This window comes from Squalius cephalus (genome assembly GCF_949319135.1).
Source record: "Squalius cephalus genome assembly, chromosome: 8".
Classification (NCBI taxonomy): Eukaryota; Metazoa; Chordata; class Actinopteri; order Cypriniformes; family Leuciscidae; genus Squalius; species Squalius cephalus.
This window is the reverse complement of record NC_137129.1, coordinates 11,525,658-11,552,947: the sequence shown is the minus strand read 5'-3', so window position 1 is coordinate 11,552,947 and position 27,290 is coordinate 11,525,658. Positions and strand designations below refer to the sequence as shown.

Below are 27,290 nucleotides of genomic sequence, written 5' to 3'. Positions count from 1 at the left end.
TTTTTGGGTTAAAAATGATCCAAAATAAATTTTTGAGCAAGTACATAACCAGCCAGTGTTCAAAACTATCTGCTTGCCTAAGCTCGAATCAAAATGGTAAGCTTGTTATAATATTTTTATTTCCAGTGGTAGGCCTACTGGTGGATTTCCGCGGGAAATTCGAGCATGTCTTTGCGTCATTACGTCACATCTGTACACATAAAGAAGGTGTCTGGGCTAGTAGGCTATATTGCGTATGAAGATGTTGGAGGTGGAGATTTATAGCCTTTTCTCACAGCACTTGATATAATTATCAATTTGATGGCGGATCCAGAAAGGTTCAAACGACAATCACCAGTGATAACTGGAGATTCACCCATTGTAAAATGCAAAAGACTTCGTTCGGACTTCGGAGTGGCTACAGAAAAAAAGAGACTGCAACCGGGCCCCCATGCGAAAAAAAGGCTAACATCGGAAGGGCATTATATGTTTTCACGCAACGCTGATGTTTTTAGCATTAACAATTTGAGAACAAAGTATAATTTGCACGGTTTGACGTGATATGATAAGCGTTTGTTAGATTTAATCAGCACGATTTACTGCGATGCTTTTTTTCCCTTAGTTGGTCGATCAGAACGAACGTGGATGTTACTTATTTGTTCAGATGACATTTTCCGGTGAAAATTCTTATGTTGGTCATACTTCCAAAAAGTAGAATCTGTGGTTTCGATTGACAGTATCCACACCAGTGACTGACAGCCGCACACTCTCCTCAAAACATTGGATTCATCCTCTCCGTTCCGAGGCACAACCCACGTAAAGTTGATAATTCCGCGATTAACTTAGCCTGGAAATCCAGACCTAAATCTAAAAGATTAATGGTCTGGCGTCGACTAATGAAAATCGCCCAGCTCGAGGGGCGGCACCAAGCATGCATTTGAAAATATAACTGCACGCAATTGGATAACACTATGACCAAGCACAACAATAAACCCCATACGCTTAGCTACCAGCGGATTAGATTATACTCTTACCGGATCCGGTCGGCAAAACAGCAAAAACGTCCTTCTTGCAAAGGAACGATTCAAGCGGCGTCTTCTGTTCCTGTTTTAGATAAAAAGCCAAGTCTAACTCATTTAATGTAGCGGCCAAAGCCGTTTCAAACAACTGGTATTCATCCATAGGCATCTTGCAATGTTTACAAATGACTTCGACGTCACAGCGCTGTCGTCATCTCGCCTCTGGCCCGCCTATATCAGATAACCCGATGTGATTGGTGCAGCTCAGATCGAGGGACATATTTAATGAGCATCATTACTCGACACCAGAGTAACTCGCTGAGCAAATTCAACTTGTGCTCTCGCGAGAACTCTGGATTACCAGGGTACGAATAACTACAATTGCAGATTTCGAACAGTGATGGCGGCAAAGAGGAAAAACTACGGATTGCAATTTTAAGTTATCTAGGCTAATGCATTACATGCATCAAATACAGATACACACTGCAAATACTCACAACGCAACCAAACACAGAAACACGTTGCAAGTACTCACAATGCAACCCAATACAGATATGCGCTGCAAATAAAGCAACCATATACAGATACGGGCTGCAAATACTCACAACGCAACCAAATAACCAACAAATTGTTGTAAAACTAGTGAAATTTCTTAATTTGCTGGTGTTTTTTCTATTGGCATGTGTTTTACCACCATACATATCAGATCAGGGCTAGTTGTCACATGATGATGGTATCTCAGTAATAAGTTTTGTAGTCAAAAATTAAATGAAGCAAACGTATTTTTCTCGTAGATGTTGTATGAATGTAGTTCAAAACCTCTTAACCCTTTCATGCATGAATTATGATAACCTCAGTCAGGATTTTTCCCTATGTGTTTTTATTGCTCTTAGGGCATGAAAAACAAGATTCGAATTCTTTTTTTTTTTTCTTTACACATTTTTCAAAGAGATTTTCAGATGTCCACTTGAGTGGACAGCATGCGTTTATGGTTTAAACTGAAGAGATACTGTATTAAACATAATACAATAATCAAACAGATAAAGTGTGTGTATTTAACAAACTAATCAATAAAATTATATCAAATCATCTGAAAACTATAAAATATATGAATAAAAAATATAAATGCAAAATATTGCAAAGGCAATTGAACTTCATACAAGTTGCACTTCGCGTATCTTTGATATCAGAACATGAGGACGTGATTCCATCAGAATTTTCTACAGTCTGTCAAGGTGTGGAAAACACTCAGATGCTCCCTCCAGTGTACCAGAGTATGTCAATTTACCCTTATTAGCTGATAATTCTGATCATGTTCCAGGTGGACACATTTCTAGCATAGTCCTCTTCTGAGAAAACCTAGCGATATGTTTTTTTCAATCTCATCTGAAATGAGCAGTGTTGGGGGTAACGCATTACAAGTCACATGCATAACGCATTCAGATTAATTTTTTGATGTTACAAGTAAAGTAATGTGTTACAAGTAACATGCATTACGTAATCAGATTTTTTTTAATGTTACGAGTAATGTATTACAAGTAACATGCATTACCTAATCAGATTACTTTTTGATCTAACAAGTAATTAAAGGAATGAGCATTACATAATCAGATTACTTTTTGATGTTACGAGTAAAGAAACGCATTACAAGTAACATGCATTATGTAATCAGATTTTTTTAATGTTACAAGTAAAGTAATGTATTACAAGTAACATGCATTACATAATCAGATTACTTTTTGATGTTACAAGTAAAGAAACACATTACAAGTAACATGCATTATGTAATCAGATTACTTTTGGATGTTACGAGTAAAGAAACGCATTACAATAATGTGCATTACGAAATAAGATTACTTTTTGATCTAACAAGTAAAGTAATGCATTACATACATTATGTAATCACATAACTTTTTTTGATGTCAATGAAAATTACTTTCTAATAATACAAATACATTTATTTACAGTAAAAAAAGTCACTGCAGATTAAGTATTTTCAAAAACAATATTCACAGTATAAGTATGAATTGTAGCTGAAATATAGCCATTGATGCATGAGGTCCACTATAGTGGACATGATTAATCAGATTTTTCTCCCAATCTAAAATCAAAACTTGGAAAATTTAACTGTGATAGGACTCATTAGATATTGCTTGATGCTGCAATATTTTTTTTACCTACAAGAGTCTCCTAGGATAGAAGGAATGGGTGGATATTCCAGAGCAACTTGGCATTTCTGACTGACCATAGGCCATCTTGGTTTGGAGGGGGAAAAAAATCGAAACACAACGGCCTGCCACTTGGTTGCAATGTATAGGATGATGCACCAGGGTCCACTGAAGAGGTTGATGTGCAACTATGCCATCAAAACCCGTGTAAATTCAAGAAAATGCTTTTTTAATAGCTGTCCACTGTAGTGACCACTATGCATGAAAGGGTTAAATTAGGATAATTTAATTATTCTAAAAAGTATAAACATGTAAACATTATACATCTGTAAACATCTATATAATATATCTAATATATCTATATATGTATATCTATATAACATCTAGAAACATTTTAAATATTTTTTTTTTTAGATATGTGGTAAACAGTAAAACACAGTAAAATCACATTTGCATATCATTCAGACAAGAATCTTACCTTTTATTTTTTGTTGTTTAAATTGTTTTGTTTCAAGATTTTTTTCTTAAAAGCCTATAATACTGTAGGCCATTGTGACAAATTATAGCACATATTGTCATGTTTTCACAAAAGTCAGCCTGTGCTGAATTAACTGTAACTGTATTAACTGTATACTACTGTATTCTACTTTACAGTAATTAATTAAAATAAGAATGAAAGACAGAAACCTAATATGCTATATATATATATATATATATAAGCAAAATTTACAGACTTTCAGCTGTTTGCAATGAACAAATCAAACAAAAGTAATGGAGCTCTGAACACAACAAGTGTGGTGTCCTCAAATTCAACTGAAAATGCAACTTTTAATGTCTTATGCAGTCTCAAAATTATTCAACCCCCTCAATAGAATCCCTCACAACAGCACACATCTGTAAAACAGGTGTTTTCTCAAGCACACCTGATGCAATTAAACAAGGGCTTCATTAGTTGCGCCAAGTGTGCTTGAGCTAGAACACATGAAATATCTGAACTGGCTAGGTTTGTTGAGTGTCACACACTTGACTGCATGTTAGAAATATGGCTAAGTCAAAAGAATGGTCCATCAAGTTAAGAGAAGATATCATCGCCCTTAACAAACAAGGAACATGATACAAAAGATAGCGAAGGCACTAAATGTTCCTAGAGACACCGTTGGAAGCATAGTTTGCAGGTTCAAAGTTAAAGGAACACTACCTGGACGGGGCAGAAAAAAGTAAGCTACCAACGGTTGCAAACAGATTTCTGAGAAGGCAGGTTCAGAAAAACCCTTGAGTGACTGCAAAAGACCTGCAGCAAGACCTGGTGGCCACAAGCACTGAGGCTAGTCCTCGGCTGCTTTGCATCCTCTGGCACTGGAAACCTGCAGCGTGTGGAAGGCCAGATGGATGCATTTTTGTATATTAGGAAATCCTAGGAGAAAACGCCATGCCGTCATTGAGGAAGCTGAATCTTGGGCGTCATTGGACCTTCCAACAGGACAATGATCCCTTCCCAAGCATACCTCAAATTCCACCAAACCTTGGTTGCAGAAGAAGTCAGAAGATTCTACACTGGCAGTCAGAGGCACCTGATTTTAACCCCATAGAAAATCTCTGGTGGGATTTGAAGAAGGCGGTTGTAACACGCAAACCCAAGAATATTACTGAACTGGAGGCCATTGCTCATGAGGATTCCTCAGAAACGCTGCCAGAAGCTGGTGTCTGGTTATACATCTCATTTTCATCAGGTCATAACAGTCAAAAGGTGTTCTTCTAAATACTAAATAAAGATGCTTGCCATGAAGAGGTTGAATAATTTTGAGACTGCATAAGTCATTAAAAGTTGCATTTGAGTTTGGGAAAACCACTTGAAACATGTTGAGCTATTTCAATTACTTTTCACAAGTTCACACTTACAAATAAGTCAGAATAAATGGTATGCGTATTTGGCATGCTGTCCAAGGAGAGGGCTCCGAGCTTGGTATTTTGGCCCGAACCCAGAGTACTCCCCCACCGTATTCCTGGCTGTACTAGAAACAAACCAAGAGTGAGGAGTCGGAGTGTTTGAGGGATGCTGAAAACTGTCAAGGAATGTTGGTGAGTCGACTCTGTATAGGCTTCCTCTCATGCTGATAGGATAGACGTGGCATTGCTGATGACGAGTTGATTGGATGGATTATTTGAACGTGCTCCTCCCGAACTTTGTTAATAAAACATCATTTGTTTGATTTGTTCATTGCAAGCATCTGAAAGTCTGTACATTTTGCCAATAAACCTGATTTGCAATGGGGGTATATAAAATCTAAAAATGCTGAAGGTTGTCTGTGACGTGCAGGTTTGTGTGTGTGTGTGTGTGTGTGTGTGTGTACTGAAATATCATAGGCTGTTTGGCCACTTTAATCATTAAACTCACTGCAGTATATACTATATACTAGTTATATAGGCCTACATCACAAAAATACACAGCTTTTGACAAAAGCAATAACAATAATGACAATAATGTTTTCCATCTAACACTTCTTATCCATTATTGTTGTCTTGGAGAATAAATGCTTCTCATCGCAACTGTTACTAAGGGGAGGCGGGAATACGTGAAAACCACAGTCTGTGCAATCATTATTCAGAAAAAAACTGACCAATCAATTTTACCGCAGACGGCCAGTTCCACCTCCTTAAATGGTTGCCATTTCGGAGTAAAGCCCTCATTGAAATGTTGTGTAAGCCTATATAATTTTTTTTTTTTTTTTAGAATACAAATTCATACTACTTGTTATTGTATCTGACTCATTAGTAGCCTACGTTATTGTTTTTATAGATTGACAGAATTAATTTGCATCTGTAATTATTATAAAGAGGCATGCCAGAGGGACCTATTGTGTGTGTGTGTGTGTGTGTGTGTGTGTGTGTGTGTGTGTGTGTGTGTGTGTGTGTGTGTGTGTGTGTGTGTGTGTGTGTGTGTGTGTGTGTGTGTGTGTGTGTGTTATTGCAGTGGTAGTGTTAATAACATTATTATTATTATTATTATTATTATTATTATTATTATTAATAATACATTTGCAGTCCAAAATCCAATAGGCTTAAAAGCAGCTCTGCGGTGCATTTCCCAAAGCAAACTATGGTCGAAAGTTCTGTCATTACAGTGGAAATTGCGACCATAGTTGGCTAACGATGCTTTTGGGAAACGCACCCCATCATCCTGCTCCCCTCCATCCTCCTAAAAAAAAAGGATGGATTTTATTTGGTGGGATCTGGCAACCTCTCACGCATCAGCGTTCACTGTGAATTGGTCTGAACCACACGCGTATTTTCTCCTTGCTCAACTACAATTTCTTCTCTTAAACTGTTCGATTGGCTTGTCATGTAACTGAAATTTCCAGAGACGGAAATTTATACAGGTGAAAGCTTTTGTCCGGAAAAAAAAAACATTCAAGATGGGTTGCGCTGGATTCACCTGCTCCAAGAATTCCCTGTGCGCGCTCAACATCCTCTATGTTGTGAGTAACCAATGCATGAAGGGAAGCAACCATATGGAACATCTTTATTAGCCTTTATCGTTACATTTGCACATGTGTTTTATAAATGCTCATACAATAGGTGTTTCTGTGCGGCTGTATTACAGTTCTCGGCGTCTCAGGGCTCATGTGAATTATTTAGAGAGATTCTTTGTGTGGAATGAGGCCGATGAGCGGTTCTGGTTTCACGCACAGCCTGTAGAATAACATCCCGGTTTCCTCGCAACTCGTCTGTTTTTGGCAAAGTCACATCCTGCTTTTGTTCTACTTATGCAGATATCCTGCTTCATTAGTCTCGAGCTGATATTGTGGTGCTGACTAAGTTCTTATCTTCATTAAAGTAGAAACTAAGAAAACATTATAATCAGCTGTGATCATTCACTTGTATATAGAGATCAGGGGTAATTTCTCATTGTCACTTGGACTAACCTCTAAAGAATCATTTGTGCTTTTGAGGAATGAATAGCCTTTTGACATTTTGTGTTATGATGTGACTGTTTTATTCTCAAGTGACATCACAGCTGTTGGGTCTTTCTCGCCATTTGCCTGCCATTTACTCCCTTGAATCATCACTGACATAACTAAAATGAAACTGAACCTTTTTGAGAAAAAAAACCCCCAAAAAACTTTGTTTACTGTGTACAATACACAATGCAATAACTTTTAGGATTTGGGAAATTGTTTAAGAATCTGCCATTTATGTAAAAAAAAAAAAAAAAAAAAAAAAAAAACAGCAACATTTGAATGAACATGGTTCACGCCATGTCGTGTAATTACCGTAACTATTCTGACCAGATTCTGACCTGTAAAAAAAACATTCACGTGACTCATTTTCTGGGAGCTACGACTTGTACCACGTGACCGCTGTACCACGCTAGTGACGCGACCACTGCAGATTTATTTTTGAGTTATAAGTGCAATAGAATTTAAACGTATATTAATAATAATAATAATAATAATAACTTATAAGTCCGAATACGGCGTCACGTGTAGATTATGGCGTGAATACAGCATGAACTCTCCTTTTAGCTTATTTGACACTGAAGTGGGAAAATGTTATGTGCCTATTATTGAATATTGAGAATCGAAACATAATAAAAAAAGAATAATGATGATGATTACTCAATATGTTTCAAAAGTGTCTTGTCTTTATCCCTGTTTCCCTCATTAATGATTTCTTATATTCTCTTAGCTTCCTCACCATTTATTTTAGTATTATTTTTTTTATATATGAATAGTTATAATTAATATAATTAATATAAGTTATAATGAATAATTCATATTTTGAATTAGCTTTTATTTTTATGTTTTCATTTGAATTTAGATTTAGTATTTTTATGTGTTTAGGATATTTGTGTTAGTTTTTGTATTTTAATACTTCTTTTTAGCTTTATATTTATTTCAGTTTAAATATTTCTAGTTACTTCCAATTAAACTTATTTATTTTAAGTAGTGGCTAAGGCAATACTTGTAATTGCATTAAATTTTTTAAAAGTTTTTCATCTAATATTTTATTTCAGATTTATTTCAGTTAATGAAAGCAATTCAATGAAAGTTTATATAGTTTTATTTTACATTTACAATTTTACAATAACACCACTGTTCCTCCCTGACTTCAGATGGTGAGCTTGCTGATGATTGGCATCGCTGCCTGGGGGAAGTGTTTTGGGCTGGTGTCGAGCTTCCAGGTGGTGGGTGGCATCATTGGAGTGGGGGTCTTCCTCTTCTTTGTTGCCCTTGCTGGACTTATTGGTGCCATGAAGCACCACCAGGTTCTGCTGTTCTTTGTATCCTTTACTGTGATCATAAATAGACAGTGAACATAGCAGTTGTAGTGCATGTGTTTAGACATTGGTATGTATGTCGAGCAGAATGAATAAATCATTTTAGCTGTACTGTGCAATAATTATATTAGTGGGCTGGAATTAGCTGAAAGTTTGTGGCTGCATCTGAAATTGTGTTCTATATAGTATGAATCCGGGTGCACTACATTCACCATGTTGTCAGTATCATGCGACCTACCAAAGTCGGTTGCGTCGCTTCACCGCCATTCACAGATCCTCTCCCGTGGCCTCATGGGATAGTAAAGTGTCCATTGTATGCACACTTCAGAAAGTAGTAGGTCATCCGGGTATTTTTGCCTACTCTTTTATGAGTACTGTGAATTCGGACATGCTTCTTTTGTCACATACTGTTTTTCGCCTACTATATAGTATGCGATATCGGAAGCAGCCAATGTTTCCTTAAATATTCATTTTTTTTGGTGCATGTTGTAAGATCCTTCTGTAAACTGATCACCACTGGAACCACCCTATGTAATCAGTCAAAAAATAATTAACTGAAACTAAAATAGATAGTTATTTATATTAATTGGTTGAAATGCTTTTTTCTAATTGGATCAAACCGTTTATTAATGTTCATATACATATTTTCAATGGCCTCATGCAAACAAACTCAAATGTGCCAGGTATTTGTCTTTCATTACATGATGTGCTCTGTGTTTGTCTTCATTGCTCTTGGAAATGAGACAGGGTTATGATCTGCTCATGTAATGTATTTCACTTGTTTCCATAGAGTGGTGCAGTTAACATGACAAATGAGAGTGCACATCAGTGTACTACTTATGTAAAAAGGTCTCTTAAACTAAATTAAATGAAGTAATCCTGAGATGAATTTGGGTCATTACTAAAAATGTTTATAGGAAGCTTGTATTACACTCTGATACTCAAGGAGGAATGATTGCATGATTATTCCAGTCTGTTAATGGATATGGGTGTAATGAGGGGTCTACAGGATTAGGATCCATCTGCAGTTTTATTGAAAACCAGAGTTATGCAGTAAAGGTGCAATCTACAGCAAAGACAATAGCAAGGACGAGACAATAGCGTAAACAGAAACAGGCAGTAGTCCGGACAGGCAGCAAACGTAGGCCTGGCCTACAGCGTCCAAAGGCAAGCAGAGTCCAGGGCAGGCGGCAAAGAGTCAAGGGTATAACAATCCACAATTATAAACGCTCAGAAAAGATCACCGAGGCAAATCAAGACTTTGCAAAGTATGTGCGGGTGTGATCTGCTTAAGTAGTGTGTGTGTGTGTGTGTGTGATGAAATGCAGGTGAGAGTGCAATCAGTCCCAGTGCTGCGTTCCAGTCCACTTTTAGAAACGCACTTGCGAACTTCCCTAAGCACTTCCCCTTGGGGGAATCCCTGCCGTCATTTTGAAGTGCGTTCCACTTCGTGAAGTGGACGAGGGAAGTTTATATGGACAGACCCTCGTTCCCTCGATTTTGACCGAGGGAGCGAGTCTACTTCATATGTACACTTCAGGCACCTATATGTCCCACAATGCAGTACGATTGTGACGTCCCCACAGATCTCATCTTATCACCACCACAACAAACAACTCTATGATATATTAATTCTATTTTTTTTTTTTTTAAACAACTCAAACACACCTATAAACATTTGGATGCTGCATTAAACAAATTCTTAAAGGGAAAAATAAATAAATACATAAATCAACTCCACAGCTGATTCCAAGTGATCAAGGGCTTAGGACGTTCCAGTTCAGCCCATTGCAGTTTCCGCCAGTAGTGGGCACTCGTGCAACGTAAGCAATGACGTACATCCGAGTGAACGAGACGGAGGGAAGTTAGCGAGTGAAGGGCATGACAATTGTGGACTGGAACGCAGCACAGGAATGAGGGCCTATAGGAAATAAAGTCCAAATGAGAAAGTCAATATTCATGTGATGGCTCTCTCTGGTGGTGCGAAGGAGGCGGTGCGGGAGCCTCGCTTGTAACAATGGGAAACTATTTTAGTATATAAAATTTCTTTCTTACTCAATAAAACATAAAATAATCTTTTTTTTTTTAAGCATAGCTTACAGTGTAATACAATTTAGTATGTAATTGCCATTTATTATTGGATTCCACTATATATGCCTTGATTTATATTATGTCTTGTTGAATCTTTTGTTTTTATTTAAAGTTTAGATATTTAATAATTATAGAACTTCTGAATTTGCAGATAGTGGTAGACTTGGCGTTAACAGTTTAGAATAGTATTTATAACATGTATGTATGTATGTGTATATATATATATATATATATATATATATATATATATATATATATATATATATATATATATATATATATATATATATATATATATATGTATATGTGTGTGTGTGTGTGTGTATGTGTGTGTGTATTCTTCAGTGATTTTAGTCTGAATATTTCTGAATTGGATTCTGTGTTGTAATCCTTAATTTGTTGAATAGTACATGATTATCCTGTTCCTGGTGTTTGTAGTTCAGTTTTCAGTGTCTAGTGCGTGCCTGGCTATCAATGAGGACCAGCAGGTAAGATTGATCACTGTACTTCAGTATACTGTATATACTTGCATAAATCCACTTTGGTGTTTTGTAGTTTTTTGAAATGTGCTACAAATATAAATAATTTTGAAAGAATTAAAAAATATTCGCAAGGATGCATTAAATTGAATAAATTAAACTAAATAAATGCTTTTATAATGTTACAAAATATATCTATTTCAAATAAATGCTGTTCTTTTGAACTTTTTATTCATCAAAGAATCCTGAAATATCAAGTTTTTTCAACGTGGATGATAATAATAATAAATGTTTCTTGAGCAGAAAATCAGCAAATTAGAATGATTTCCGAAGGATCGTGACACTGAGGACTGGAGTAAAATTCAGCTTTGCCATAGCTAGAATAAATTACATTTTCAAACATATTTAAATAGAAAACAGTTATTTTAAATGGTAATAATATTTCACAATATTAGTGTTTTTACTGTGTTTTTGATCAAATAAATGCAACATTGGTGAGCATAAGAGACTTCTTTAAAGGGATAGTTCACCCAAAAATGAAAATTCTGTCATCATTTACTCTCCCTCAAGTTGTTCCAAACCTGTATGATTTCCTTTCTTCTGCTAAACACAAAAGAAGATATTTTAAAGAAGGTTGGTAATTAAACAGTTGCTGGTCCCCATTGACATCCATAGTATTATTTTTTCCTACTATGGAAGTCAATGGGGTCCATCAGTCGTTTGGTTACCGACTTTCTTCAAAATATCTTCTTTTGTGTTCAGCAGAAGAAAGAAAGTCATACAGGTTTGGAACAACTTGAGGGAGAGTAAATGATGACAGAATTTTCATTTTTGGGTGAACTATCCTAAAAAAAACATTTGGTGCTCCAAATATTGGGTCTAAAATGAACTAAAACTAAAATGACTAAAATTAACCCCAACCCTAAACTTTGATGCATGTAAATGGTTGTCTTTTTATTTGTTTATTTATTATTATTGTTGTTTGTTCGATTTTGTGTTTTCTCATAAGTTGTCATGTTTCATACCTGTGTGTAGAATCACCTTCTGGAGGTGGGCTGGAATAACTCTCTGACCACTCAGAGGGACGTGGAGAAGAGTCTGAACTGCTGCGGTTTCTCTCACATGGACATCAATGGAAGCTGTGCCGCAGTAATTTCCTCTGATACACACTCTTCATTGTTGTTTTGTTATGTTCTTGAAGAATTGCTTGTGCTGAACTATATAAATGACACCTGTGTGGATGATAATGACTGTGTTAATCATTTGCATGCTTATTATGATAGCATAAGTTAAGCAGTTACATTATTTGTTCTATTATAATAACTCTGTTTCACTTTATTTTTATGGTCCCTTTTAACAAATTCTGTTGACTAGAAGTGATGTTACACCTATATGTCTACTAACTCTCATTAGAGTGTTAGTAGAGTATTAGTAGACTGGTTGGTTTAGGGTTAGAATAAGTTAACATGTACTTGCAAAGTTACTTATAGTCAGTAGAATATATTTTGGGGGAGCATCACAATAAAGAGTTAGCAGATATTAAGCAGACAGTCTACTAATACTCCTTTGAGAGTTAGTTGACAGGCATTGCAAAGTTACTCATAGTCAAACAGAATGTTCAAAAGGGACCATCAAAATAAAGTGTTATAAATAACTCACTGCTCTTGTCAATGTCTGTTCTGCTTCTGTGCAGCCCTGCTTCCATTACAGCACTTGTACCACATGTGCAGCAAAGATCCAGGAGCATGCCGGTGAGGTGCTGCGCTTCGTCGGAGGGATCGGTCTCTTCTTCAGCTTCACTGAGGTCAGCCTGCTAAACTAACTTCTGCTTTGATCTCTTCTTTGAAATTCTTCACTGAATTTGACAACCAGAATGTTTTCTGGTGTTTCTTGAGCTTTAGTGTGTAATGTTGCTGTTTAAGCATGAAAAGGGTCTGCAAAGCTACAACGTATGAAGTCCACTCCAAAGGGAGTTATTCTCTATATCAGGAAGCTGTTACTGAACTCCCTGAAACGCCACGATTGTAGTCTTGGGGGAAGAAACTCTTTTCTACAGGGAGCGTTCACATCACAATATTCCTCATTTAAATTAATCCCACCCAAGACATGCGCAAAATTAAGGGTTGAGTTGCACTGTAAGTGTATTGAAACTAGCAGTTATGGTAAGGTCCGTGACAAATACGCTCAAAGTGGTTGACCAATCACAACACAACCGACCCATCAGAGCACCCTAACTTTTCTGAAGGAGGGGTTTCATATAGAGACGGGAACTAATCAGAGCATTACAGACAGACTGTGAGGGGAGCTGCTGCAACACTATAAAAATAATGTTTTTTAAAAAAATTCTAATTGTATAGTAGACCCCAAAAACAAAATTAAGACTTAAAAAAATAGCCTATAGAGGGCGCAGCAAGATAAGAAATCTTTGAAGTCCACTCTTGCGCTACGTTTCCAACAGTTAAAATGACAAATAAATGCATACTCCGAGAGCGCTCCACAAGATATGTTTGATTATACCATGTGGATGCTCAGAATTGATCGGGAGAATGCACGTTTTCAACAGCTTATTGTAAACGTAAGGTAATCGCCGTTCTAAACTAATGCGCTGCTGCACTGTAACACACATACTGACAGTAGCTCGCACATCACGTGCAGATTCCGCTCACAGAGACATTTAGTAGCTCAGAAATGTATTTTCAACACTTCTGTGATTTAGCAATAAAATTGAAAAGTTCTAGCATATATTTCTTAGTAACTAAACTTACATCTTCACTATTAGTAGAGAGATTCTGCCAGGTAGAATTAATTCACACGCAATCTCTCTCTCGCTAATGCATTCATATAAATGTAATCTTTACTGTGCTACATTATCTGTATCCAATTTAGAACGAGCAGAAATCTGTGAGAAACATAACGACCCAAAGACAAAAGTACTGATAAAAATAACCTGTTATGTTGGAGCAATAGTCTTGTGGGCAGCGCTGTGTCATATGCTATAGCTGTGCACAAGGCAACCCGCGTTCGATTCTTATTTGGCTTATTTGTTCATTAATGACATCATCAGCATCAGACTTTAATCACATAAATGTTGACTTAAACAATCTGAAGACGTTCATCCACTAATTGTTACAGAAAATACAGATTGTAAAAATTGTAAAGAAAATGTCTAGTTTTGGTCAACGCTATACCAACGCCACCATGCTAAGGGGAGTGCATGCCCACTGGCAGTGACAAATGTCAGAACCAGTAAAATTAAAATGAAATACCAGAACCACTCACCCTCAGGCAGGGCCGTTTCTAGCCTTTTTGGCACCCTAGGCAAGATTCCTATTGAAACCCCCCCCCCCCCCCCCCTAGGGGGGTTTGGGGGAATGCTCCCCCGCAAGAACATTTTGTACATTTTAAGGTTAAATTAATGCATCAATCTGGTACTTTGAGAGCTAAAAATTAAGAGCTTCAACCCATGAACTGTGCACATTGAACAAAGAAAAACCATTGACTTGTACCTGGACACTAAAGAGGGCTCAAACATCTTATTAGTTATCATGATATAGAGTCTCAGTCTACATTACATTATCACCGGTGTTTATGATTTATATAAGTATGACGTAAAATCCATATAGCAAATAATATGTAGGCTACTTTATAAATTAAAATGAATATTTCAAAAGTATATTTTACATTACACTATATCGGAAAATTACAATACTTTTGTCCTCCTAATTTCTTCACTTGCAAGAAATAAACCCTTGAGCTTTTATTTTGGAGAAAAACACAGATCACCATGCTGATCGCATGAGCAAAGTGCGCACTTTTCTTTAAATCACGCAGCACAAACAGAATGTCTAGGCTACTTAATTAAAGTCTTGTGCTGTTTTATAAAGGCACAAAGCCATATCACAATTTCGATTTTAATTCGTTGACAAAATATAACGCTAGAGACCTTTATGTTAGGCTATAAATGTTACATCTCAAGTGTTGGGAAAAGGGAGAAGAGCGATTTCGGCAAAAGGCGGATTCGAACTCGGGTCGAACGCATCCAAAACTACTTTCAAGCACCTCACACCCTTACAACCTATGCCACTGTAGATATTTAGTGGTGGGCGTATTTTTGCTAAAAAAGACAGGCACTTAGTGCAAATATACGCTCCATTATCGGAAATGTAAAAAAAGAAGGATTTTCACTCGCTTGGGCAAAAATCTCTTGGTGTGGTGGGGGCTCTCAATGGCGCCCCCAGCTGTTTGCGCCCTAGGCGACCGCCTAGTTTGCCTATGCCTAGAAACGGCCCTGCCCTCAGGTCACACTGGGCTGTCAGTGACAGCATTCCCTACGGTCATAGCCCAAGCTATATGCTTCACAGGAAAACCTCCATAAACTGAGTTGAATGAAAGGCCTACCTGAGTCTGCTCAAGGGCATAGGGCCACAGCTTCAAATTAGAAGGAGTGCCTTCTTGGTAGGGCTGGGCGATAAAACGATAACGATAATTATCGCGATATAATTTTTCTCGATAAAACGATATCAAGAGGTCGATAAATGTTCGATAATGTTTATGCGCAAAAAGCGGAACGAAACTCATTTGAACCGCGCGCCACACGGACCATTTATCCGCTCGGCTCAAAGTCCAAACGGCAGCGCAGCGCGAGCTCACTAGGGCCGATGCGTTTACTCTGATCGGTCTCGGTCACGAAATCCAGTGAGAAGCGCTTCAATTCAGCGAAGAACACAAATGTCTCAGTGATTTAAACCAGTTTAAAGGCAGATCAAACAGCGCTGACCAACAGGAGAAACGCTGAGCGCAACGATACAGTCAGAAGGCTTTTCCGTCTACAAATTCCCATCATTTACCATGGATTTACTGCACGTTAGCCTAGTAACGTTAATATTAACTGCACCATGAAAGGTGGGATATACATATTGAATTGTATTATATTATTAATGTAGACAATGTATTAAAAGACTAATGGAATATAATTATAGTATTTAATAATGTATAGGCTACTGTTTTTCATACAAATACCATAGAAATCATAGTTACATTTTGCCATGATGGTGAGGTTATCATGATCTAAATGCATGATACTGGATGACCAATGGTTAAGTTTAATAAAACTCAAACAGTCAGAATATTACATTTTACCAACAAAAAAAAATTAACACATGCAGAAACTAAGAAATTGTCCAATAAATATATTTATTTTGTTAACGAAAAATGACAAATGTTTGAATGTTCTACCTCAGATTTGTGAAATGTTCTCCTGTTTGGCAAGAGTTTGTCATGATATGTTCTGACAATAAAGAGTAGTTTAAAACCACAGTTAACGCTCTAGTTTCTACAACTTTCACTTAGGAGCAAAAATCTGCCTTTAAACTTGAAAGAAATAATGATTTGACTTTTATCATGATAATTATCGATATCGACTGATATAAAAAAAATTATCGTGATATTTTTTTGGCCATATCGCCCAGCCCTACTTCTTGGGAATGTGGCTAGGGAACTCGGAGCACCAGCCAATCACTATTCAGGGGAACATACTCACCCGAAATTCCACCAGGAAGGCCTGAGCTGGTGTCACTTACATTGGACATTTCAGTCTGGCCAACTTCCTGTCTGTCCGAAGACAGAGCCTCTGGACACTTGCCTTTAGATAAGGCATCCAACCCGAGGGACTGCGAAGCTGACAGTGAACCATTCTGCCCGGATCTCAGAGACAGGGTATCCAGGAGAGCATGACTCAGCAAAGCGCTTACAACCCTTGCCAGCGAGGGGAGTTTCTCTGCTCGTTCCACAGATCTACCCAGTGCTTGTGTTTCAAAGCACTGAGGAGGCCTGAAAAGGCCTAAGGACTGGAAGGCCTCACGAGAGGCCTACAACCGTCTGACCAAACTCAGGAGGCAGAGTACTCATAGTGTGTACATTACTGCAGTACTCTCATAGTGACCCTCAGTGAGGGGAGCACATGGCCTGCCTGGTAGGCAAACCAGGCTGTAGGCTAAAAAAGAGATTCTGTGAGGGAACCAGTAGCAGAAAGTAAACACTTTAATCATGCTTAAAGAAGAATCATCAGCTGAATTGATAGCAAGCGGCCACTAGCTGCCAGAACCCAGTATCGCTGGGAAACCACTTACAGGGAGGCCTGGTGATGCCTACTACCTGATAACCTGTAGGCTGGCTACCTAGTGCCCATACTTGGGAACTCAACTTCAGGGAGGCCTGGTGAGGCCTACTACCTGATAGCCAGTCAGGCTAGATGTCCAGTTGCCCATATGTGGGAATTCACCTTCAGGGAGGCCTGGAGAGCCCTACTACCTGATAGCAAGCTAGAAAACTGGTTGCTATGAACCCCGATTCCGGGTGTCAGTCCCAGAATGGCCTGCTAAGGCCAGCTGCCCAGTCCTGGGGCTCAGTCTCGGAGTGGTCTGTAAAGGCTGGCCGCCTGAAAGTTTTCTTAGGTAAGAAACTGACTGCCATGAACCAATAAGGTTGGGGACTGAGCTTCATGGTGGCCTGATAAGGCCAACCTCCTGACATTGGTCTTACTAGCTGGCAAAAATGACCCACTCTGTTGGGGGTTTGCCTTCTGGGAGGTCTAAACGGCCAACCATACAGTAGCAAATCTTATTTGGTTGATCATGATCGGGGCTCGCCTCCAGAGAGGCCCACTGATGCCAATTGTCTGATTGGCCAGTGAATTTAACAGCCAAGCACCCCGTCACTCGAAAACTCATGAGAGACCTACTCGGCCTGAGGCACGCCAGTGCTGTCAGCCATCTACCCGTACTGCTGGGGACATGCTTTCAGGGAGGCCTGGTAGGGCCTACTAACTGATAGCAAGTCTATTCTGCTATGAACACAACACCGTTGGGAACTATACTACACCAACTCAAACATTAGGGCCACCCACAGGAAGCCTCTTGAGGCTGGCTACCTGGTCGCAGCTTTAATGCATGTCCCACAACATTGTGGCTCTCTTCCGAGGGGGCCTGTTAAGGCCTTCAACCCGTCAGTGAGTCTACTGCCTGAACTACTAAGGCCAACCACCTGAGGCAAGCCTAGGGGAGTGGGGCTTGCTTGTAAGCCAACCACCTTCAACCCATCGCTTGAGCAGTGCCTCAGCGAGCTGAGTGGAGCCTACTCTGGAGGCCCAAGTCCATATGCTAGCTCTGCACAGCGGGGTCCGGCAAACCAAAAACAATCTCTTCACAGAGCGAAAGATGGCCTAACCCTGCCCAAAAAGACCCATTGTACTGGTTAGGCCTCCAATAAGGCCTACCCAGTACAATGGGTCTTTTTGGGCAGGGTTAGGCCATCTTTCGCTGGGTCTTTATCAATCACACCTCTACACCAACCTGCATTACTCTTCTCACCCCCGAATGCAGAGAAGGGGGCAGGTCTTGGCTGAACGACTCACTATTGGGAGGAGGCTCTCATATAGGGATGCTAAAAAGCCTACATTGACATGGTTAAGGGCCAGAGGCAGAAATGCTTAAGCAGAACGCCTTCACTATCCCTAGTATAGCCTAGGCCAGCTATTGAGGCGGCCCTGGTGTGGGCCAGCCAATAAGCATAGATCTACCTGAGGCTCGGAGATATCTCTCCGTGGCCACTATCGCCGCCATAGACTGGCCGATCGCAGCAGCAGTTTGTTTAGTGGCCCGGAGAGGTAGATCTGTGGTGTGGTGCAGCTCAGCAACCACCTCAGGGGACAGACCGCCCCCTGGTCGAGGTCCCCCAGCAGATCGGCCTGGTATGCCAGCAACATCGCCATGGTGTGCAGGGCAGCAATGGCCTGACCCACTGATGTCAAACGTGACATTGTCTTCAGTGGTTTGGGTGACAGGGTTGGAGCTCTCAGTGTTGATGCCCGCCCACATGCAAGATAGCTCGCAAATGACTCGTTGATGGGCGGCATTGACACATACCCATGTTCTCCTATCCCCTCAACATCAGCGAAACTAGCCCACTGATGTCGGAGTATATGGGCAGAATTTGGGTTCTTCCATGCCCTCTCGATCTCAGTATGAAGATCGAGAAGGAATGGAAGGCTCACCTGAGCTGGTGGTTTATGGCCGGGGAGAAACCGATCATCAAGCCTACTGCGAGCGATCACTCCCCTAACGCGCTGCCATCAGTTCAGCATACACCGGGCAGAGTGGCTGAGAGGGTTCAGAATCTATCTGATTATCATCATCCTCATCAGCCATCTCCTGCTGATCCTGAAGAGCATTCGCTGCTGGGCTAAGAGGAGAAGAGAAATCCTCCACCTGCAGCTCACCCTCGTCAGCTGCCGAATCGTCTGAGAGGGTTATCCCCCTCTCAAGACGATCGGCGAGCTCCATCTGGGAACCCCATGATGCGCATCGCCGCTCTGAACCACGAGGTCCAGACGCTGAACCCTCTTCACTCGAGAAGAGGGCCAGACAAGAGTGGGGTGTTCTCAAGGGAAAACGCTCAAAGTTTGCACAGGCAGCTCCCTCGAGAACTGCCCGTGCGTGCTCTTTACCCATACAAAAAACGCACAGTTTGTGTGTCGGGCGGCGTCAAGTATCTTGGGCATGCTTCCACTTCTGGAAGCATTCTCAGTGCATTTCATTTTTCTGACTGTAATCTCATGCGCTTACAGACAGAACAGCCCTTGATGACGAAAAGGTGATTGTCATGTTTGCAAGGCGCCCTCTTATATTTCCGGGTTGAACATTAATGAAGTCAGCGACTGTCGCCGGTCAATGTGATTGCCGTGATTTGATAGTGATTTCAGACACCGTCACGCCTGAGGCTTTCCCCCAAACCGTCAATCGACGCAGTGCGAGTTCCCTTTTGAAAGGGAATAGGTTATCTGCAAGTTAACTCACCATATTCAGTGAATAAAAAAAGTTTAACATTACATTTCAATTTTACTGTAAAATACTGTAAAATTGTATTGTAAAACTCCATTCCTAGAGCTTCCGAACAAATGGGTTTTTTGGGGTGCGGACTGATGGGGCAGTGAACCCAAGGAGTCAGTCCTAGAGCTCCTCCTGTCCGATTTTAGGGAAAAATCTGGTCTTTCGGAGACGTCAAATAGATTTTTAGGCACGTCGAAAGATCACCACAGACACAGTACAATCCACATGGGATAATCTCACAGTATAACAAGCAGCTGTACAAAATATGATGCACCAGTGTTTTGCCAGTTTATCTCTTTTAATTATTTTTATAACTGTATCCACTGTACGTCCGACTGACTACCACTGTATTCTTCCTTTTGATTCTAAACTGAGAATTGGGTAAGAGCAAAATAAGATAAACCGGTGTTTTGACAGATGAGACTTTACTTTAATTACTTTAATTCTACTTTAATTAATTTTACTCTAATTCATTTTATAACTGTATAATTTATCTCTTTTAATTCCTTTTATAACTGTTTTAATTTCCCTTGCTTTTATTTTGTGCTTATTTTCTATGCAAAGCACTTTGAATTGCCATAGTGTGGTATTTTAATTCCTTTCTATGTAAAGCACTTTGAATTGCCATAGTGTATGAAATGTGCTTTATAAATAAACTTGCCTTGCCTAAAATGTATGGTTTTTGGAAGTAAAAAGAATGAATTAATTACAATATGACAAAATAATTTACACTTAAAATATATATAATTAAAAAAAAGATATATTTTTAAAGTAAATTATTGTTAAAATGATATATGATTGTATTATTATGGTGGTTATCAGTACATTTTAGTTTATAGCGTAGTATTTGAACATTTTATCACTTAAAGGAATAGTTCACTTAAAAATGAAAATTCTGTCATCATTTACTCACCCTCAAGTTGTTTCAAACCTGTATGAATTTCTTTCTTCTGCTGAACACAAAAGAAGATATTTTGAGGAATGTCATTAGCCAAACAGTTGATGTACCATATTGACTTCCATAGTATTTTTTTTTCCTACTATGGAAGTCAATATGGTACATCAACTGTTTGGTTACAGACATTCTTCAAAATATCTTCTTTTGTGTTCAGCAGAAGAAAGAAATTCATACAGGTTTGAAACAACTTGAGGGTGAGTAAATGATGACAAAATTTTCATTTTTAAGTGAACTATTCCTTTAATGAAATATACTAGTAAAAAAAATATACAGTTACCAATATGCCATCCCATAACACCTGAACACTGTCACTGTATTTTTTACAGAACATTTCTAGCAACCACAGCTGCCAGTTTTTTACTGTACATTTAACAGAACATTTACAGTGTGTTTGTTTTTCTTCCCATCATTCTGGTTATTTCAGATTCTGGGTGTTTGGCTGACATATAGGTACAGAAACCAAAAGGACCCACGGGCGAATCCAAGCGCCTTCCTGTAGATTTGAATCGTATTATGCCGTCTGACCACTGGAATTCTCATTGGAGCTGTTAAAGAGAGTGTGTGTGTGTTTGCTTTTACTGAAGAGGAGACCAGCCTGCGTGTTCTTGCTGCTATATATTATTATGTGCTTGATTTTTCAAGAGTACAGTGTGAATGTACTGTACATCATCATGAGGCTGTACTTATAAGAATTCCTCTCTACGAAAGAACAGAACACCAAATACTAGTATGCAGTACTAATGGGCTAAACAACAAAGACCATTTGATTTTATGTTAACAGTTTTATCTTATGTGGTAAAGCACATTAACAGAAAATGAGCTGCTGTGATCAAGACGTGCAGTGTGAGCATGACACTATTTATGTTGTTTATATATAAATATTGACAATATCAGAATGTTTCAATTCCACATTGATTTCTGATAATAAATGCACACATTTACAATTAGCATGGATGACAGTAAAAGTTGCTCGGAAACTGTTAGTTTGCTAGATGCATTATTTGAACTTCATAATGAGTATGAAAAATTTAAAGAACTCAATTACTTAAAAAGATTAATGGATGAATGTTTTTTTGAGCACTGTTTAATGATCTCGGATCTCATATTACATATTTATCTGCCCTTTTTCATTATGTGTGTGTGTTAGTTTCACTGACTTGATTTTGTGTATTGTTTTTGCTTCTTGCATGAATTCCTCATTGAAATGTACATCTATATCCAATGGTTCTGTGAACTGCTCTCTCAAGCATTTAAAATCAGAAAAAAATAAAGACTCTGTGGACACAATTGTACTTTGGCCAATTTTGTCTTTTGTATAACTTAATTGTTGGGTTATGCCTAATGCTTTTATTGTCTGAAATCCCCTTCCATTATTTCAGGAGAGCAACTTCCTCTAACCTAAACCAATCAGAAACTGACACGCTCGGGCCAAGAGCTCAGCTAGTAACTAGGCAACAATATGACTCAGGAAAACACGCTTCCAGAGCCAGTAACTCGGACTCCTCCCACCAGGATACAAACCGGAGGCTCCGTTAGCTGGAAAACCACATAGCCTCTGCTTTGAATAAACTGCAAACGTCGCTGCGTACACAAATTACTACGGGCACCAACTTTTTGTACAACTTCATTTATTGAAAAAAGCAAACATGGAAATGAAAGCCTGACGGTTAACCGTAACAGAATCTATTCAAAGAAAGTATTTCAAATTTGTACAGAGCTTTACAGTGCGGTTCATGCCGTCAGTTAACAAATGACAGAATAATAGTGGCTCTCAGGGAAGTAATATCCTCTCGGCGGACAAAAATACTAGATTTTTGTGTTCACAACTCTGTCTTCAAAAACTTCAGGGCTCTTTGCATGTTGCTTAACACTGTGGAAACAAAACCAAACAAGTGACCCTGTCAGTATGATGATGTGTAATAACTTATCTAGGCATTAAAATTGCTTTCAGACTTACAGAGTTTCATGTCAGCCGGCTCATAGGCGTACATGCGGTTGGAATAGCGGCCTGTGATGTCTGCACGAACGGTCATGGAGGGATCTGAAAAACAGGAAAGATTTGAATCATTTATGCAGACTTATGTGTACACTGTTAAAATGACATGACCAATGAGTTATTACAACAAACTATATATTTTTACATTGCTTTAACTCATAAAAATAAGTTGCAGTTCTCAACTTTTTTTGTAAGTTATAGCTAACGTTACAAGATTCAACAGTTTTAAGTCAGTTTAATTTAAGTTGAAATGACTTAAATAGCCAAGTTGATTATACTTAAAAATTTAAGGCAGTAAAAACATTTTTACAGTGTAGCATCATTTATCTGTCTGTCATAATTAAATCAACTCACCAACAAAGAGGATTCTGGGAACATACTGTCCATCAGGAGACAAGTGCTTATCTGTGGTCTCATACTGTAAAAAACACGAATCCCAGTTCAATTTACAGACATTCACAATACACATAACAGACAGACCAGGACACTTTAATGTTGTTAATGTATTAACAATGAGCAATACATTTGTTACAGGATTTATTCATTTTTGTTAACTGTTGTTAATAAAAATACAACCCTCCCTTGTTAGTTCATGTTAACTCTGGTCTATTATAATAGCATATTAACAGATACAACTTTTGATTTTAATAATGTGTTACTAAATAAGCATTAGTTCAGATTAATAATGCTTTAGACTGATTTTTCATTGTTAGTTAGTTAACTAATATTAACAAATGTAAAGTGTTAGTGATTTTACTCACCACCAGATTCAAGATCACGAATTCCTCATCGACCAACTTCTGGATGTCTTTATCCTCAGCAAAGGCCTTCTTTAGAGCTAATTAAATAATACAAACATGAAGAACAAACTAAGAATTTTAAACTACCAGTCAATGAAAATATCAAAATAAGAGTCCAGCTTACCCTGGCTGTGTGGACAGTCCTCCAGATGAAAGATGACCATGAGGGGCTTGTTCCTAATTAAACAGATAATACAAGTTGTACAAAATATTAAAAAAGATCATATAAAATCAATTTAAAAAGGTAACACTTTATTTTACAGTGTCCTTGTTACACATTACATGTACTTTCTACAGTAACAACAATTATGCATAATTACATGCAACTAACCCATGTTTTAATTCATATATACTTAAATGTATAATTAGCCTACACAATTACACTTAAAATAAAGTGTAACCAAAAACAAAAAAATCATACCAAAAATCATTAGCAGATCTTCTATACACACAAAATGACTGATTATTGAACACCATATACTCTATAATTCTATATAATACAAGCTTTTCTCACTTGGATCGTGACCAAAACAGAGCTTCCTCGTACGTCTGTGCCCAAATCAACTGATCACCCCATCCTGAAAAGAAAAGAATACACAATATGAATCATAAAAACTAACATCTACTTAGCCAATGTGGATGACTGCTATTACAGGCCAGACCTGTATCAATATTGCACAAAGCGAGGTCTGGGGTTGTATTTCACACAATAAAGAACTAGAGTATTTCTATAGGTAATCTCAATGAAAATGATCCTATACTACTTTCTGCGCATACAGTTCATTATGTAGCTTCAGTTTTGCTAGTATGACAGATAACGACAGCACACCCGCTTAGCCATCATTATGCAAAATTGCTGAAAAGAATGTGTCGAGATGTTTTCATGAAGCTGACCTCTGGAGAGAGTCTGAGGAATCCTCTTCTCCTTCTTCGGAGTGGTCTTCTCAGGCTTCCCCATGGCAGAGGACAAGGCCACCAGGACCAAGAGCACAGATAGTAATCCTTTAAGCATCTTCACGAGCTGAAAGAACAAAGCATTTCAATATATAGCTGTTAGGAAATGACAAAGCATGATTATAACAACCGTCCCAGCAGTTGCGTGCTAGAAAGCGATCTTTAGCAAAGCCTTCTGGAAAATATACAAGCACAATGTCCCTTTAATGACGGGTCCTCACCTGTTCTCAGGTTCCCTGCTGTGTATGTGTTCCGGCTCAGACTCCTGGTCCTCTGTTTCCACCCTCTCTCACCTGTTCGACACTTATACACCTGCTCTCCTGAGGCTCCGCCCACCCCTCTCCTGCTCTGGAATGCCATTCTGCGCCTTGATGCTGTTCAGCCCCATTTTGCATGCCAACTTTCCATTAACTTTTTTATTTGGCTCGGGGCCAAGGATAGGTCGGCAGATATAAGTGTGATAAGCTTTCGAGGACTAGTGTGATTGGGCTTCTCAGGATTGGCTGAGCTCTAATCCGTGACGTCAGAGGGGTACATTAATGGGGTTTCGTAATTTGAGGCATGACGTGGTGTTAGAATGAGAAACCAATGTTATGCATTAATATCTTAATGGCCCATTTTGTCAAATACTATACTAATACAAATTATCATTGAACAGCATAGGAAATCTACTATTTGTATGTAGAAACATTTGGACATTATAACTGGTGCATTATAATTAATCTGATATGTGTAATATACGGTAATAGGGTGTGGATTTAATAGTCTTTATGCAACGTCTAGTTTGCCGGTGAAATCCTACCCCTCAAACATTTGCTTAATGAAGCGCTCAAAAGGAAGTTTCTTGAATTCTGACGTGTCCTTAAGACGGCTGATTATGAGGAAGGCTTTTGGTGTAACTTTTTTTTCTGTGTAACCTTTTATTATTATTATTTGAAAATATTCAGTTTATTTTCATTCATTTTCAAAAATGTGCATTATTTATACATTTATTATTATTATACTTTTTTTCTTTTCTTTTCTTTTATTGTACTAAAAATGAGGTTTTTGCTTTTTTTTTTTTTTTTTAAATGTGTGTCTTTAAAGGGATAGTTCACCCAAAAATCAAAATTTGCTGTTAATTTACTCTCCTTAAGGCCATCCAAGATGTAGGTTTTCTAAAAAAAGAAATCTTCAATTGAACAGTAAAGACGATTTTTAGCTGAAACTGTAGCTGAAACTGTCAGGAGCCATGGGAGCCATTTTTTTTACTCTCAAACTGACTATTGACTTGCATTATACAAATCACCAAGGTAAACAGTTTCAGCTAAAAATCTTCTTTGCTGTTCAACTGAAGAATAAAGTCGCCTACACCTTGAATGGCCTGAGGGTGAGTAAATTAACAGCACATTTTCATTTTTGAGACTCACGATTCTATGTGAGAAAGACATTTGGTGTAACTTTTTTTTTCTGTGCAACCTTATATGATGATTTTTAAAAAATTTCATTCTCATTAATTTTCAATCATATTTATTTATTATTTATATATTTATATTAAATATTTATTATTTTATCATATTTCATTTTGTTAATTTAATTTAATTTGACTTTATTTTGTAAAAAAAATTATTTATCATTATTATTTTATGAATTACATTACATTATAGTGAAGCCATCACCATTGACATTTTGTTTGATCATTTGGAAATGATACTGATAACTGTATAACATGTCAGTTGCAGGCGTTATTGTGTAACATCCTCTGCTGAGTTGCTCAAATGTCGAATGTTCAAATATCCGGAGCAAGTCATAGCATCAGTCCTGGTGAGCTGGAGAGGTGAATGCTTAGCTAATTTCATCTTCTCTGAAAAATGACTCTCTCTGAAAATAATGTTGTAATTCAGGCCTGACAAAGTCCCTTTCCACTAGCAGCTCTGGGATAATGTGACCAGTGGAGGATCAATGGTGTCTTTGTGCAGAGTGGAATCAACTCAAGGCCTCTACGACAACCAACACCACTCAGACTGAATGAATCAAGTCTTTTTATGACTTCACTCTCTGTGTCCTTCAGGTGGACATTCTCTGTCACTATATTTCTGCCATTGTGCTGAAAATGACAGGTTTGACTTACTCAGACAAACTAAAGATTCATCACAAACAAAAGGCATGCAGGAGCAGAGGATGTGCTCTGCATTTAAGACAAGGTGTTAAACCTTCAGAAAATGTCGTTTATAATAATCATTAATTATTAAAATATTATAATAATATAATAATGAAATAACATAGAATATAATATAACTTTAAACAATATAATTACATTATAATATGGTATTTTTAAAAATAATCTGTAAGATTTTTTGAAAGAAATCTCTTAAGCTCACCAAGGTTGCATTGAAATATTATTAGTTTTAAGTTTTCTATTTAAATATATTTTAAAATGTAATTTATTCCTGTGATGGTAAACTTGAATTTTCAGCATCATTACTTCATTGTTCAGTGTCACATAATCCTTCAGAAATCATTCTAATATGCTGATTTCTTTGTTATTATATCAATGTTAAAAAACAAATATTTAATATTAATATTTTTTGTGGTAACCGTAATAAATTCAGGATTCTTTGATGAATAGAAAGTTCAAAAGAACAACATTTACTTGAAATATAAATATTTTGTAGCAGTGTAAAAGTCTTTACTGTCCTGACAA

At 38.0% G+C, this 27,290-nt stretch overlaps 2 protein-coding genes across 3 annotated transcripts in view; one reads left to right on the top strand and one right to left on the bottom strand.

Moving 5' to 3' along the window:
* Positions 1 to 22,154, top strand: part of tspan13b (tetraspanin 13b) — a 37,598-nt gene extending 15,444 nt beyond the window's left edge. Inside the window, exons 1-6 of one of the 2 annotated variants that reach the window (XM_079879263.1) lie at positions 6,389 to 6,642; positions 8,280 to 8,447; positions 10,943 to 11,023; positions 12,050 to 12,163; positions 12,708 to 12,818; positions 21,282 to 22,154. In XM_079879263.1, the coding sequence (XP_079735389.1) occupies positions 6,580 to 6,642; positions 8,280 to 8,447; positions 10,943 to 11,023; positions 12,050 to 12,163; positions 12,708 to 12,818; positions 21,282 to 21,356 (612 nt within the window). In that variant the 5' untranslated portion in view covers positions 6,389 to 6,579 and the 3' untranslated portion in view covers positions 21,357 to 22,154. Of the gene's footprint in view, positions 1 to 6,388; positions 6,643 to 8,279; positions 8,448 to 10,942; positions 11,024 to 12,049; positions 12,164 to 12,707; positions 12,819 to 21,281 lie in introns of those variants that run through there. The other variant, XM_079879264.1, reaches the window with a different exon arrangement.
* Positions 22,155 to 22,473: 319 nt separating this feature from the next.
* agr2 (anterior gradient 2) lies at positions 22,474 to 25,034 on the bottom strand. The gene is made up of 8 exons (XM_079879403.1): positions 24,829 to 25,034; positions 24,548 to 24,674; positions 24,168 to 24,231; positions 23,778 to 23,830; positions 23,615 to 23,691; positions 23,208 to 23,271; positions 22,815 to 22,898; positions 22,474 to 22,727 (listed from the first exon to the last, which is right to left on the bottom strand). Exons 2-8 carry the CDS (start codon positions 24,663 to 24,665, stop codon positions 22,678 to 22,680), a joined length of 510 nt encoding a protein of 169 aa, XP_079735529.1. The 5' UTR covers positions 24,666 to 24,674; positions 24,829 to 25,034; the 3' UTR covers positions 22,474 to 22,677.
* Positions 25,035 to 27,290: the final 2,256 nt, after the last annotated feature.

Excerpts from the sequence above, each read along its gene's own strand:
- agr2 (XM_079879403.1), bottom strand. The coding sequence starts at position 24,665 with ATGCTTAAAGGATTACTATCTGTGCTCTTGGTCCTGGTGGCCTTGTCC. Across the intron at positions 23,272-23,614 it reads TCGTGATCTTGAATCTGGTG|TATGAGACCACAGATAAGCA; the intron begins GTGAGTAAAATC and ends TGTTTTTTACAG. Across the intron at positions 22,728-22,814 it reads GCCGGCTGACATGAAACTCT|TGTTAAGCAACATGCAAAGA; the intron begins GTAAGTCTGAAA and ends TTGTTTCCACAG.